We start from the raw sequence: 13,819 nt of genomic DNA, 5'->3' as shown, positions 1-13,819 counted from the left end.
TTGGAAGTCTATGGACTGACTTACTTTTAGAGCCAGTCTCTAATGGCCAGTGGTGAAGAAATGCAGGTTTTGGCACTGTAGCTTTTGGCTTTGCTTTTCTGGGCTTTCAGACTCCCATGACCTTCATATCTGAATGGAGTATAACACAAGGACTGAAAATGATACAGTAGCCTGAATGAGCCAAGGCTGGAAAGTAATTATACATTTAGTTGTAAACTTTTAAGATTTGAGCAGCATTTCGTCTTTTCTACCGTATTTTTGTGAGAATTCTCCACCATGTACCCCGCCTCTCACCCAATGGTGGCTGTACAAAAATCGAATGAAAAAATAAAGCATTCTGTTTCATTGAACATGAACCTACCCGAGACTATAGTGAGCTAAAAAATAATTATAATTACTGTACAATAAATACTTTTACTTGATTGGGGAACTTTTACTTGTTGCATCCAGTTTGTGTGAGTGAGCAGGAGAGAGACAGAGTGAGGGCGGAGAGCCGGTGTGAGTGAGAGAAAGGGGAGGAGACAGTCTGAGGAGGAGCGCTGCTGAATTCGACTTTATTCGGAAGTCTGATCACACACGGCGCTTCAGTGAGTGGGGAGAGGACAGTCGAGCTGGTTTGTCTGTTCAGAAAACAGATTGGAGAGAAAATACTCAACGCACTTTCGCACAGACACCTGATGATGACAAAACACTTCGCTCAAGCACAGCTCATTTATTTGCGCTTAAAGAGACTCTTCGGGCTTCGCAGCTCTTGCGTCTTTTTGGGCACAGAAACCCGCACTATTTCATCTCAGTTCCCAAAGTAAGCTGATACACACACACAGCACGGGGAAAAGTGAATGTCCTGAAGTCTGGATACATCTTGTATCCACTTTTGTATCCTCAGTTCAAATGTGGTGCTTTAAATTGCTTTGTTGAGTGAAGTGGGGAGTTTTTGGCTTTACGCACGGTGAAGCTTGTCTTTTTTTCTTTAAAGACATTTTTTTTTAACTTTTCAAAGGCAATAAAAATCTTTAAAACGGTTCTGTTTTACTTTAAAGACCTTTTTACTCTGAACGATCCGATTTAAGACTTTTATACGTTTGAACACATTAAAAAAATGCTCCGAAAGACTGTTGGAATAAACAAAATGCTCCAAATCAAACGGACTTAAAATAAAAGTCCAGGAAACTGATTCTCAGTTACTCTACACAATAAAGCCAGGGGAAATGCCGTCCTGCCGAACAAACAGCCTTCTCTCTCTCTCCCTCTCTCTCTCTCTCTCTGTGTGTATGTGTGTGTGTGAGTGGGGCGCAGAGGGCAACACACACAAGTGCAAACGCGCGCGCACACACACGCAGGCTCTCGCCGACATACCGACACATACTTTGGCGCTGCCTCCGCCGCCGCTGCTGCTGTATCACTGTATTACACCAATGTCATTGCAGAGCTCGTGCTGCTGAGAGCCGCGCGCTCACTGGCTGACAGACTGACAGACTGACTGCTCCACTCCAGGTCTGCTCTTCCCACAACACTCACAAGACCAACCGGCACACACTCGGCGGAGGAGAGCCGGGGGACGGGATGCCGGCGGCGGTGCCCGCGTGAGAGCGAGAGGAGAGTCCGGAGCTCCTGCACCGGCAGACAGCAGCACAAACACGGCTGTCCGCCGGTCTCCAGTCGGTGAAATAATCACCTCTTACATCCACCGATCCCGCTGATTGCTGAGCAGGTGGAAAGAGAAGAGGCAGACTGCGCGCACTCCGGGACCATGATCCGGAGCAGCACACGGGTTATTTCTCAAGGATAAAGCCGAGAGGAGGAGAAAGAAGAGGAAACAATTAAGAAAAAGGTTTATTATATTTTGTCTTTGCGCTTTATACACTCATTCTTCTCAGCTATCTAATGATTCACTGAATTGTGACTGTTTTACGCACCATGATCCGGATTTGCTTGAGAGTTATTTCCAAAGGTTAGAAAGAGAGGAGGAAAAAGAAGAAGAAGAAGAGAAATCAACAAAAAGAAGCTTGTTGTTTATCTTTAATTGCTGAATCAATACATCCATTGATCCCATTGATCCCAGTATTCGGTGACTGGTCTGTGTTGGGAGAAAGCGCCGGAGGAGGTTGTTAAAGTAGAGAAGCGGGAGCGCATCGGAGACGACGGGGACAATGATCAGGATCTTCCCGGATTTCAGCGTCCAGGTGACGGCTTCGGCGGCCGGAGGAACCGGGGCTGGAGGAGGAGGCGGCGGAGGGGGGATGGTGACCGGACCCCCGGTGGGTCGGGTGCCCGTGCCGGTACCCGGAGCCACGAACGGGACCCCGCAGAGCGTGCAGGGAATCACCGCCTACCAACAAAGGTATGTGGGAAATCTACAGGATTAACGACCTGTAGCGGAATCAGCGTAGGATGGGAAGGGAGTTGAAAAGAAATCTTAGAAAAGTGACACATCGAAACTAAACATACTTGTATCAAAGTGGCCTTGCGGAGAGATCTCCGCTCCTTAGTGCTCCTATAATTGATTTGACTGCGATAAAAGTATTTAAACCTACTAACATCTATTGAAATCAATCATTTTCCTCTTCGTGGGATGTTTTATGTTCAGGTACAGTTGGGCATCTCTAACTCAGTGGACACTTTTTGGTTTAGTATTTTTGAAGTCGTTTCTTAAGGTATCATGAAGCAAAACTTCATCGTCAGTTGAGATTTTAAATCAAACCTGTGAAAATCACCTATAACCCCAGAATACGCGAAACTAATTTGAAATATGTAAAACTAGATGGAGAGGATTTTTTTTTATTCTTTGAGTGAATACGTTGGGATAAATATTTTCTCAGTTAGTTGCCGTTCCTTTTCAATTATTCCATCAAATCCACAAGCAAAAGAGGAATATTGTGACTTTAATGCCACGTAAGAGGATTAAGGTCAATATCCACAGTTTGTTTTGGGATTATTTTTTGTGTTTCAAAGCAAATTTGTGAAGGAAAGTATAAAAATATGTGCACTCAGCAAAGACAGAGAGGATGGAGCAGCAGTGGAAGAAACGGAGGAATCAGGTTGCAGAGATTTAGTGAAAAATTATCTTCAGGAGTGAGGTTCAAGTATTAAAACATGACTTCTGGAATAAAGTCCAGGTAATTCAATGGAAAACTGGGGATGATGTCCTGCTAATAACAGCGAAAACATATTGGATTATATCAGGAAAAACAAAAATGTGCTGAGTGTTTTCCAGCTGGTTATGAATCCAACCTGCTCTCTGGTGACAATTCACTTCAGTCATAGCCCCCTATTTCCCCCCTTATTTTCCCTCTCTACTCTGAATCTAAATGATTGCCTCCCTGTCCGGCCACTCAGTAGGGTTGTTTTTTCTAATCATCTGGAGCCACAGGGGGCAGAAACACACCCCAACACACGCACACTCTTGCCTTATTACCGGACAATCTCTCCACATTATGGGGCATAGCTCTGTGTGCGTATGTGTGTGTAAAGTCTAAAAGCTGTGGGGAGCAAACAGGACATAAATCACTGCAGGGGCCTCTCCGAGTGCACTGAGAGTGTCTCAGCCCTCTAAAACAACAAATACAAGGCGAATAAGGGCTGTATTGTTATTTAAAGCAAAGCGTCTGGGCGCACATAGACCTCAGACCCCCATAAGGGAGGATTTTGGGCAGTGGACTGTTTGTGTCCACAGTTGAAGGGATTAGAGTAGTGGCGTGGCACGTTCTCGCATCATTTCCACTGACATAAAACCTGCTGGAATTTAACTGTGTCGTCATCTGGCAGCTGGGGGCCTGTTGGAACTCCTCGAGGACCTTTGAGGCCCCTAAGACCTCAGTTTGGGAAGGGCCAGTTTGGCATCATGGGGCCCAAAACAGTTTGAGTGTTTGTGTGTGTAGATCTGTAACGGCCGCAGAGGCTCAGCTTTTCTTCAGACGCAGTGTCTTTTCACTGAGCTGCCCCTCTTCCCTCTCTCCATACATAATGTTTCCCTCCACCAACAGCTGGGAGCTAATATGTTTATACATTACGCTCCATTATCCACGTCGCCTCCGTTTGACTGCTCTCAGTAAGCAGGGCTGAGACGGGGAGAGAAGGAGCAGCCAAACCTCAAAGAAAAGAGCGAACGCTCGGGACCTGGTCTGGCGCAAAGTGGCCACACAGCTAGAGTAAAACTCGACCCTCAATCTACACGAAACCAACACCCATAGAATAAATGTGTTTATTCTAATATATCTCTCTATATTTCTATCTTTATCGATATTAAGCTGTTTGAACGAAGTAAGCTCACTTTAGGGCGCTGTGAAGGTGTACTGATGAGGGTCAGATCTGTGACCTTTCCGGTTTTGGCGTGATCAAAAGAAAATGTTACTTTGAAGCAGCTTTTTAAATCACATCTGGATAAACTGGGAGCCAGAGACGAAGTAACAAAAAAAAAAAAAACAACCTCTGGTTATTGAGAGCTGAACTCTGATACGAAACTGCAACTATATTTTTTATTTATTTATTTATTTTTTTACCGTAAATCACAGCAGCGGCTCTTAAAAGTGGTGAAAATGAAGCGCGCACACGTTCAGGTCTTCTAAGAATCCGTTAGTGCACATGTTGATCGTCGGGCTCACAGCTCCCGACGATCGCCGACTGGAGGTCACGGTTCCCCCATCTTCAGTCTTTATTTTCTGCCACTGCGCCGCCTGTAACCCTGTGTTTGTGTGGAGAATACCCAGCATGCCTTTGACCTTGACAGGTCATTGGTATAGAGAGGGAGGCTTTTTCAGCTTCTAGGGCTGCAGCCAGGGGGTTAATCACACAGAACAGCGATTAGGTTACAATGAATTATACATTGAAAACGGTGGAATTTAAATGAATGGATGAAAGAGAGGAAAGAAGAAGTAAAAGGTAGTTTCTGTTGGACGATAATGAGCCATTTGCTGACGCTCAAACATCAAAGCCTGGAGGCAAATATATTTCAGTGACCTGAAATACGAAAAAGAAAAAAACTGAGCAGGTTATTTGATTTATTTAGTCGAAGAAGATGGAGAAGGGGACTTTGTTTCAATTTAGAGGTTCGCAAACTCAATATCAAAATCATGACAGAGACTCGTCAGATGACCAGGAAACTGCTGATTTATTTTTATTTTTATATCAAAAAACAAACGAAAACAACAAGCTGATTTGGGATTTTGAAGTGAGACATTTGCCGTGATGTGTTTATTACTGACAGTGAAGGAAGGCAGGTGAGGGGGGTGGAGGGTGGAGGTGTGCAGATCTGATTTACAGGGAAACAATCCAAATAAATCACCCACCATTCTTTCCACTCAACGTCTCGTGCTTTTCTCTTTTCTTCTTTTTTTATTACATTTTTAAAAATTTATTTAGGTGGTAAAACATTTTTTGATAATTAACCCGCAGGGCAACCTGTATACAGGAGGAAATGAAAAAAATAAATAAATAAACACAGACACGCGCGCGCGCGCACGCACACGCACGCACACACACACACACACACACACACACACACACACACACACACACACACACGCACACACAGACTCCAACTGCAACAGAGTGGCGTTGTTGCGCCGGGGCTGGAGAAAATACCGGAGATGTGTGCTGTCCTTTTTTCCTGTCAGCAGCCAGAGGAGGGAAAATGCTCCGAAAGCCACACACACTCTGACCGGCGAGAGACGCTCCGCCGCGGGGATTTTGACGGGGATACAGGCGCTGCAGTGGCGGCGAGAATGTAAAGAATTGACGCCTCTGTTTGCCTCTTTTTTTCCTTCCTTCCTTCCTTTCTTCCTCCGGAGCGCAAGCGGGAAATTCCTCTGTAGTGCCAAAAAAGCCGAAGCTGTGCGTGCGTGGAGAGAGACAGAAGGACGAGGAGGGGAGAGACGGCGGTGATCTGAGAGGCATCCACCCCGGGTTCCCCCCTCACTCCGCTCGGCATGCCTCTGCTGCTGCTGCTGCAGCCCCGTCCCTGCCTTCGCCTCCACCACCCGTTGTTTCCACGCTCCTGAGCGGCGGCGGGGAGAGAGAGAGAGACAAGCATTAGACGCACGCGCAATCGCGCACGGCTGCTGACACCACACATACACACAGTCACACGTTCTCTCTCTCACTCACACACACAGATACACACACACATACACACACGGACATGGCTTTGTCTTAACACACCGACCATGACGCATTGCTGTCAGGGCGCAGCGCACCGCCGCCGCTCCGCGTCCACAAAAATCTGAGAAGAGGGAAAAAAAGAAAAGAAAAGAGAGAAAGTAAGAAATCAAATAATTGTTGTAGGAAGATGGCGCCCACCAAGCCGAGCATCCAGCAGGACCCGACGCGGAGAGAACGGTAACGGGGCTTGGATTTTTGTTCCCTCACACACTTCTCCTTCACTGCATGTTTACAGCTGCACGCAGACCGGCAGCCCGGCTGGCTGTTCCGTGTCGCTTTGCGTTTTATTCTGAGGCTGGAGGTGTCAGGAGGAACGCTGTTACCCTTTCCAGAGGAGAGTCGAGCTGTGCGTGCCCGCGTGCGCGCCTCTGTGTGTGTGTGTGTGTCAGACGAAGAGGCGTGTGGCTGCTGGGTAACAGGTCGGTTGGCTGACTCTTCAGGGAAACAGATGACTGTCTTTGCTCTGACTCGTGTGTGTGTGTATTTGTGTGTGTGTGTGTGTGTGTTTCTATGCCTAAAGGTGCACGTGCATGTTAGGAAGCCATGCAGTGTGTTGATGCTCCGAGCAAGGAAGGTGTGTGCGTTGTGTCGTGGAAAACATGTGCAACCGAACGTGCATGTGTGTGCGTTTGTGGCCAGTTCTACTACTCCAACACTAGTGCGCGCGCGTGTGTGTGTGTCACTGAAGAATTGCCAGTGATCTTTAATGTGGAGGGATGTACATGGACTCACCTGTTCAAGTCACACAAAGCACACCTGTACATGACCTTAAAGGCGATTCATCTGCTCTTATTTTTAAGGTTGAATTTTTGTTGACATGTTTAAATTTGTGTGTATGTCTTCTTTAATCTGCTGTTAATATTATTATATTCACCATGCTTTCAAATGTCAAAGCTGATCTCTTACAGAGGAACACAGTTCTTGTAGATGTATCTGCTATAGCTTCTTCATAACCGCTGCTTCAAGGATGGCCAGTAATTACATGCTTACTCCTTGTATTTTATTCAGTGTGTGATGCGTGGTGGGGTCATGTTCTCTATGGAAATCTACATTTTTTTCCCTTTTTTATACCTGTTGAATTTGGGATGGCAAGCAATTAAATGTAACCTGCTCAGTTCTGTTGTGTTTTAATTTCAGAAGCCTTTGTGGCAGTGAATCAGTGTATCACAGGGATGAACAGGGAACGCGGTGTTGTATGTTCTCTCTCATTGCAGTACTGTCTGTGTTAACAAAAAACCAGAGCTAGAAGTATGATCACCCCAACAGGACAAGAACATGTGTTTACTAGAAGCTTTTGTGCAATTTCTCTCTCGCTGTTTTTATGGTCTGTTTGTTGTTTTCAGTTTGAAAAGATTTGACAGTTGAATGTGAATAGAGGGTGATGAAAAGCAGTTGGTGTTTTATTATTGTTATTGTTATAATTTTTCTTTGTAAACTCAACAGTAATGTCTTTCGTTGCAAAGCAGATCACTTTGTTCCAGCTTGCAGAGGTTGTCTGCTCCTTGACCGGCCCTTTCCTGCGTCGGTGTGTCGCTGGTTTTCTTCTTTCACCATCAGCACCACCTGTTCTGGCAAAACTGCAGCCGACGAAAATAAAAATGCACAGTCAGAGAAATTTTAGTGAGGGTTTAAACGTTTACCAAATCTTAAGGAAAGTTTTTAATTCTATATCTTTTTGTCTTTCACACGTTTTGGATTGCCTGCTGAAAGTCAGTGCTTTGATGCAGCCAGACACAGCTCCCTGATTTGAGTCAGATTTATTTTAGTGGAGCGTTCGTTCATCCACATGACAGCATCCACTGCGTTTGTGGCAGACTGATGAGCAGCTGAAACGTGAAGCGAAGGAATTCTCTTGTTATCATTTGAGCCTTTTCATTAAAGGAATGTGGCCTTGTTTGTTACTGGACATAGGTGCTTGAGGACCGTTGTGTTTAAGTTGCTATAAACAGACATAAATGCCCTAAGATTCAGTGTAACAACTATCTAGAGGTTGTATATCCTGTTTGCTGCCCTGGAAGATAGTCAGATTATAGCACGGTTTCATGCAAAACAGTGACAGCTTTTGTCTCGGCCACTGCACAGTTTGTTTGAGCAAATTCTCAGACGCCACCAAAAATTCTTGTTTGGTGGCGTCTTTGCAGAACGAGCCCAGACAAACCTGAGCAGCACAGCTGCTGTGACGGTGTTGCTGAGCTGTACTGAATCAAAGCATTTCACTCCTCATCTACATCTGAACTGCAGCATGACTGAAGATGGCCTGAAGTTGGTACACAGACCTTTAAATTGTAGTTTCATTTTCTCCTGAAAGCCTGAGGAGTGTACACACGAAAACCATTTAGCTGATGCTCTTCTCCAGAGTGAACAACACGAGAAGGAACTCTTACAGTTAACACCAGATGCAGATGAGCATAATACACTGGATTCAGCGACCTAAAGTCAGGGGTATAAGGTCAGCGCTGAACTGCAGATTAACAGCAGGTTATTTGCATATGTGTGCCGTTAAAGAGCAGAAACCAGGCGGAAGGGTCAGATGTCAAATGTATAGAGCTGAAATTGCACCGCGCTGCTGTCCAAGCTTCATTTTCCCTGATTCTGTTACCGAGAGCTTTTATCCTTTAATTTCTCTTGACGTGAAGAGGCAGGAAGCTCTAGCTTGATGGAACAAAGTTGTTGCTGTGTTATTGTCTTGTTGCTGAGAGTAAGACTTGTTTCATACCTCAGGTTTTCTCCTCACATGCTGAGGTTGAAACTCTGCTGCACACATGCACCGGGAGTTTGTGCTTCCCTTCGTGACCCAAGGAGATGAGAAACTCAGAAGCTCAAATGAGATAAAGTGAATTAGTGAAATGGTTTCCACAACAACTGACTTTTTTTTCTTATTTAAAAACCAAAAAGAAAATTGCAATGACAGCCCAACTATTTTGTAGATTAGTGATGGAGATCAGTTTCATATAAAAAAAAGCCTCCTGATCCTCTTGGGTCGTAATGAGAGAAAGACAAAAAACCTTTTGTAAAACACATTGAGACCGTACAAAGGTCAAACTATTTAGTCAGGATAAAGTTTGTGATTTCTTCCATGAGGCTGGATTTTTTTTAATCCTCTTCTCCAAAGAAGAAGAAGAAAAACCACATCACAGCTTTCTGCTTGTTGAAAACCTAGTCAGATTTACCTGCCGGGCATCCTGATTAAAACTTTGCTCTGACGCTAACTGCTGGATTTCATGAGTTTATCACCACCTGCTTGTGTCTGTTTTGGGCAAAAAGCCAAATGTTGCTGCGGCGGTGCTAGCATCGAGGAGACTTTGTCCATCACTGGCTATTTCAGAGTTTGCACTACTTCTCATACATATTATTATCCAAGTCTCCATCTTCATACGAGGGTCAGCATCACATGATATTACTTGATATTTTAACATCAGAGCATGTAGGCAAGGATCTCAGTAAATACCCTCCAATTTGTCACCACTGTAAGGCACCAACTGGCCATGTCTACTCCAAGCGGGGAAGCAGGTAATAAATATAAAAATACAAGTCTTTCCCTTTGTCAGGTTGTCTGCAATGTTACCCAGCTACCATTAAAGATACTTACTAAGGAAACTTTCCTGGTGGAAGATGTGATATTGAGGTGCTTCTGACTGACAGCTGGACTTTTACAACTCTAGTTTTTTTCTTTTTAGTTGTCATGGATTAACTTATTGTTTGGCCCCCAACTCTCAAGTCTCAGATGTGTCTTTGAAGGTACCCAAAGGGGTCTTTGAATCTGCTTCTGTGTTACTGCACCATGTGATGATGCCCCAACATGGATGGAAAAATGGTGATTAAATCTTTTATTGTGATGAATTATGTCTCTCTGCAGCAGGTTTTCGAGCCTCCGAGACTTGATTTTCATAGAAATGAACAGAAAGAAATGATTGCCTAGAAGGAAGGAAATCAATCTAAAAACGGATGGTTTGTTTAGGCAATAAAGTGTAGAAATTTGTAGGTAATCCATCTATTAATTTCTGTCGTCATCAATCCATTCCTCCCACTAACGCCCCATGGTCCTACCATTTACTCCTTGTCTACATCCATCTATCCGTCCCTCCGTTCATCTCTCCATCTGCTCCCCTCCCCCCACCCATCCATCCAGTAGTATTCCTGCTAAAAGCTGTCAGGTAGCAGAGTTTTGGCTGAGCCGCTGTTTGTGGATCTATTTCTGGGGGCATTTCAGCGCCGATAGGCATCTCGAGGAGACCAAATTAATTTTCAGGTAGAGAGAGTGAGGGATCAGGAGGAAGGAAGTGAGGATAGACGTATGAGGAGAAGGAGGAGGACAGACTTCATAGCCGACTGCACAAGTGCTCCCACTATCAGTACACTACAGTGGCTCTGGAGAGGAAGATGATGGAAAGATGATGGAGAGGAGAACAGAAGCAACGGTGAGGGAGAGAAAGTCATGGGGAGAGAAGAAAAGCAAAAAAGAGGTGGACATTAAAATCAGTAAGGAGGGGAAAATGATATATTTATGGTTTTGGGAGCAAGGTTAGGAAAAAATAGACTAAAAAAGGTAAAAATTTAATAAGAAAATTTTGTAGGGAAGACTGTAACCTGAACGAGACATGATAGCATCAGATATTTCAGTGAATTCTTGTTTCATGTACTCATGCTTGTGTTGAAGCCCAAGCATAAGTAAGGAGGAGGTTGGTGCCAATGGATGGGCCTAAAAAGCATCAGACGTTAGTACAGGGGAGAGATTTAAATTTCTAAACAATCAAAAGCATTTTTGCTTCGTTAAAGAAGCTCGGCATGACTGTACTCTAAACTTACAACCTGTTCTCAGTTCCAGTTTTTCAGACGCTGACTCTCCAGGAAACAGTACTTGTACGGAGTTGTAAGTGAAATTCAAGTCCAGCATCTGAACTAGACGCCATGGTAACAACGATGTGTATTTGTGGCAACCAAATGTTGATCAGTGAGAATTCTTTTTCGTAAAATAACTTATGCAGTTGTAAGTGCCCAACTCTAACCAAACAGGGGCTGTAAATATACAGTTAAAATAAAAGTAAAATAAATAGTAAAAAAATAAAGGCCTAGAAATCTTGGTTTGCGGGTTAAGGTCTTGAGATTGCATCACCTCTAGACCTCAGAATAAGAACCTCTGTGGGTTGTCATGAACTTGGGAAAATGACATTAAAAGGGTATACCCGTGTGTTGGATAAGGATGCTAATGGTGTTCGGCTTTAGTGAAAGAAATGGTGATTGGGTGATAGCTGAACAAGAATCAGTGTGCCTATGTGACGAGTTGGAAATGACAACTCGTCAAACCCAAAGCGCATCCTTTTAACCTAACCATGATGGCAAACGTCCCCATAATTTTGACAACATGCATATTTTGACACAAACCCAGATTATTCTTCAAGATGTCCAATCCTTTTCTTTCTTTTTTCCTTATATAAGGAATATATATGTATATATATATATATATATATATATATGTATATATATATATATATATATATATATACACACACACACACATATATATATATATATATATATATATATATATATATATATATATATATATACATACATATATATATATATATATATGTATATATATATATATATATATATATATATATATATATATATATATATATATATATATATATATATTTATTAGGGGTGCAACGATACACAAAATTCACGGTTCGGTTTGGTTTGATAGTTTGGTGTCACGGTTCGATATTTTTTTGATACAAAAAATGTTCATGCCTTTTTAATTTGTCATTTATTAAAATTATAAATATATATTTTAACTCAAAAGTACAGTTTTTAAATTTAATGTTGCTGAAACAACAAAATAATTAAAAAAATAAAATAAATCTATCTGATTGAGAAATTACTCATCTTTGGAAAAAGAGAGTTTATTACAGAGAAATGGCTCTTTCCAAAATAAAAGCTATACTATACGCTTCTTCTGGGGTATATTCTCAGCAGCATATTAAACATATCAGGTCCCCATAAGGAGAATCATGTGCTAACGGCTGTCTAAATGACTCGGGTAAAGTTTGTAGCATGCGTGCTTGTTGTTTTTGTCTGCTTCCACTTGTCTTTGCACTAGGATGATGTCGGTGTAAATGTGCAGTCATATTCATTGTGTTCCCACTAGTGCTGTCAGCGTTAATCTTGTTAAAATGACTTTAACGCCATAACGCCGCAAATCTCCGTTAACGCCGTGCGCGGGGCTGGACAGCGTCAACACGTTAACAAGCTAACTGCGCTAATGCACTAGTTCCCACCAATTGAGCATTGCGTGGCACATCCGACATACTGTTTTACTTTTGTCCATGACGCGCTTACCATCAGGGTCATGCTTCACATGAAAACCAAGATAGTTCCAAACGCCAGATCTGAATGAGGGTGGGGGAGGTTCAGTTTCGGGTAGCATTGAGGCAGTTGCCACGTTGCAACGAGCTTAGCTTCTGTCTTGCTAGCTTGCGCTGCGCTCAGTGGATTTGCACTCGACAGTGCAGCCTAGGCGGAGTAGTCGAACGCAGATCCACTGAGTGCTCAACACAGACAGCATCGTCAGAAGAAAAGTTGATAAAATAAATAAAAATTTTTGTATTGTTCGATACCGAAAGCACTGTATCTAACGGTTCAATACCGATACGAGTATTGTTGCACCCCTAATATATATATATATATATATATATATATATATATATATATATATATATATATATATATGTAGATATATAGATATATAAATATATATATGCACACCTAACCAAACCCTTAGCAGTATTGTTGGCACAGATTTACTACTCAGCAATGATTTCCAACTGGTCTGTAAAGCTTACCAAAAACAGGCATGAGACCTCTTCACAAGGCACTCTAGGCTATGTGAACAAGACATTTATTGATATATTTTCAGTGTAATTGTGTTACACAGTCCTTCTGCGACCTGTAATGTTTCATTTAGATTTACACCCCATTGTGGCTTTGATAATTGGACTGATTGTTAAATGTAGTAATCCCAATGTAATAATGAGATTTTTATCAGAGAATTTATTAATGAAATAGTTTTAGCTTTGTGCAAAAAAGATAAGTCTGGTGCACATGGTCCACGGAGATGGTTTAGAAATACTTAGATATGGAAGGTGGAGTAAAAATTTTGTGGAAGATGGAAATAATTAAAAAATAAGGATGAAAAGAAAAAAATACAAAAATAAGAAATTGGAAGGGCAGAGACTAGGAAGTGAGAAATGGTGTAGAGACAGTGCGAGATGGCAGAGAGAGTGGGATATGAGTGATGGCAGACTCACTCATCGACCTGATTGGCTCTAACCAGCGGACAACTGTTGGGATGAATCAAACTCATCCGCAGGCTGGATAAGAGCCTCTTAAAGCCCTGCAGGAGAGCTTGGTTAGCTGCCCCAAAGGAGGCAGGCGGGTGGGGACACCTGCCTGATTGCCCAAAGCCAGACCTGCAAGTGTGTGTGTGTGTGTGTTATTCATAGATTTTTTTTTTTTATAAAGCTGACTTCATTTTTACGAAAGGTTGAATCCTACAGATAAAGAAAATGGAAATCTTATTGTCAACTTGGCAGCATTTCAAAATAATTCTTATTAGAAACTGTATTCAGTTTCTACCTAATCAGCTTTATTAGAAGAC

At 42.7% G+C, this 13,819-nt stretch overlaps 1 protein-coding gene across 2 annotated transcripts in view; it reads left to right on the top strand.

Annotated features, from left to right (window-relative positions):
• Positions 1-2,150: 2,150 nt before the first annotated feature.
• The window catches only part of LOC134645907 (neuronal PAS domain-containing protein 3), a 367,866-nt gene continuing 356,197 nt past the window's right edge, over positions 2,151-13,819 (top strand). The window contains exon 1 of one of the 2 annotated variants that reach the window (XM_063499536.1): positions 2,151-2,341. In XM_063499536.1, the coding sequence (XP_063355606.1) occupies positions 2,151-2,341 (191 nt within the window). Of the gene's footprint in view, positions 2,342-5,161; positions 6,334-13,819 lie in introns of those variants that run through there. The other variant, XM_063499537.1, reaches the window with a different exon arrangement.

This window comes from Pelmatolapia mariae, linkage group LG16_19 (genome assembly GCF_036321145.2).
Source record: "Pelmatolapia mariae isolate MD_Pm_ZW linkage group LG16_19, Pm_UMD_F_2, whole genome shotgun sequence".
NCBI lineage: Eukaryota > Metazoa > Chordata > Actinopteri > Cichliformes > Cichlidae > Pelmatolapia > Pelmatolapia mariae.
Note: the sequence above shows the minus strand (reverse complement) of the source record. Positions and strands in the feature narration are given on the sequence as shown.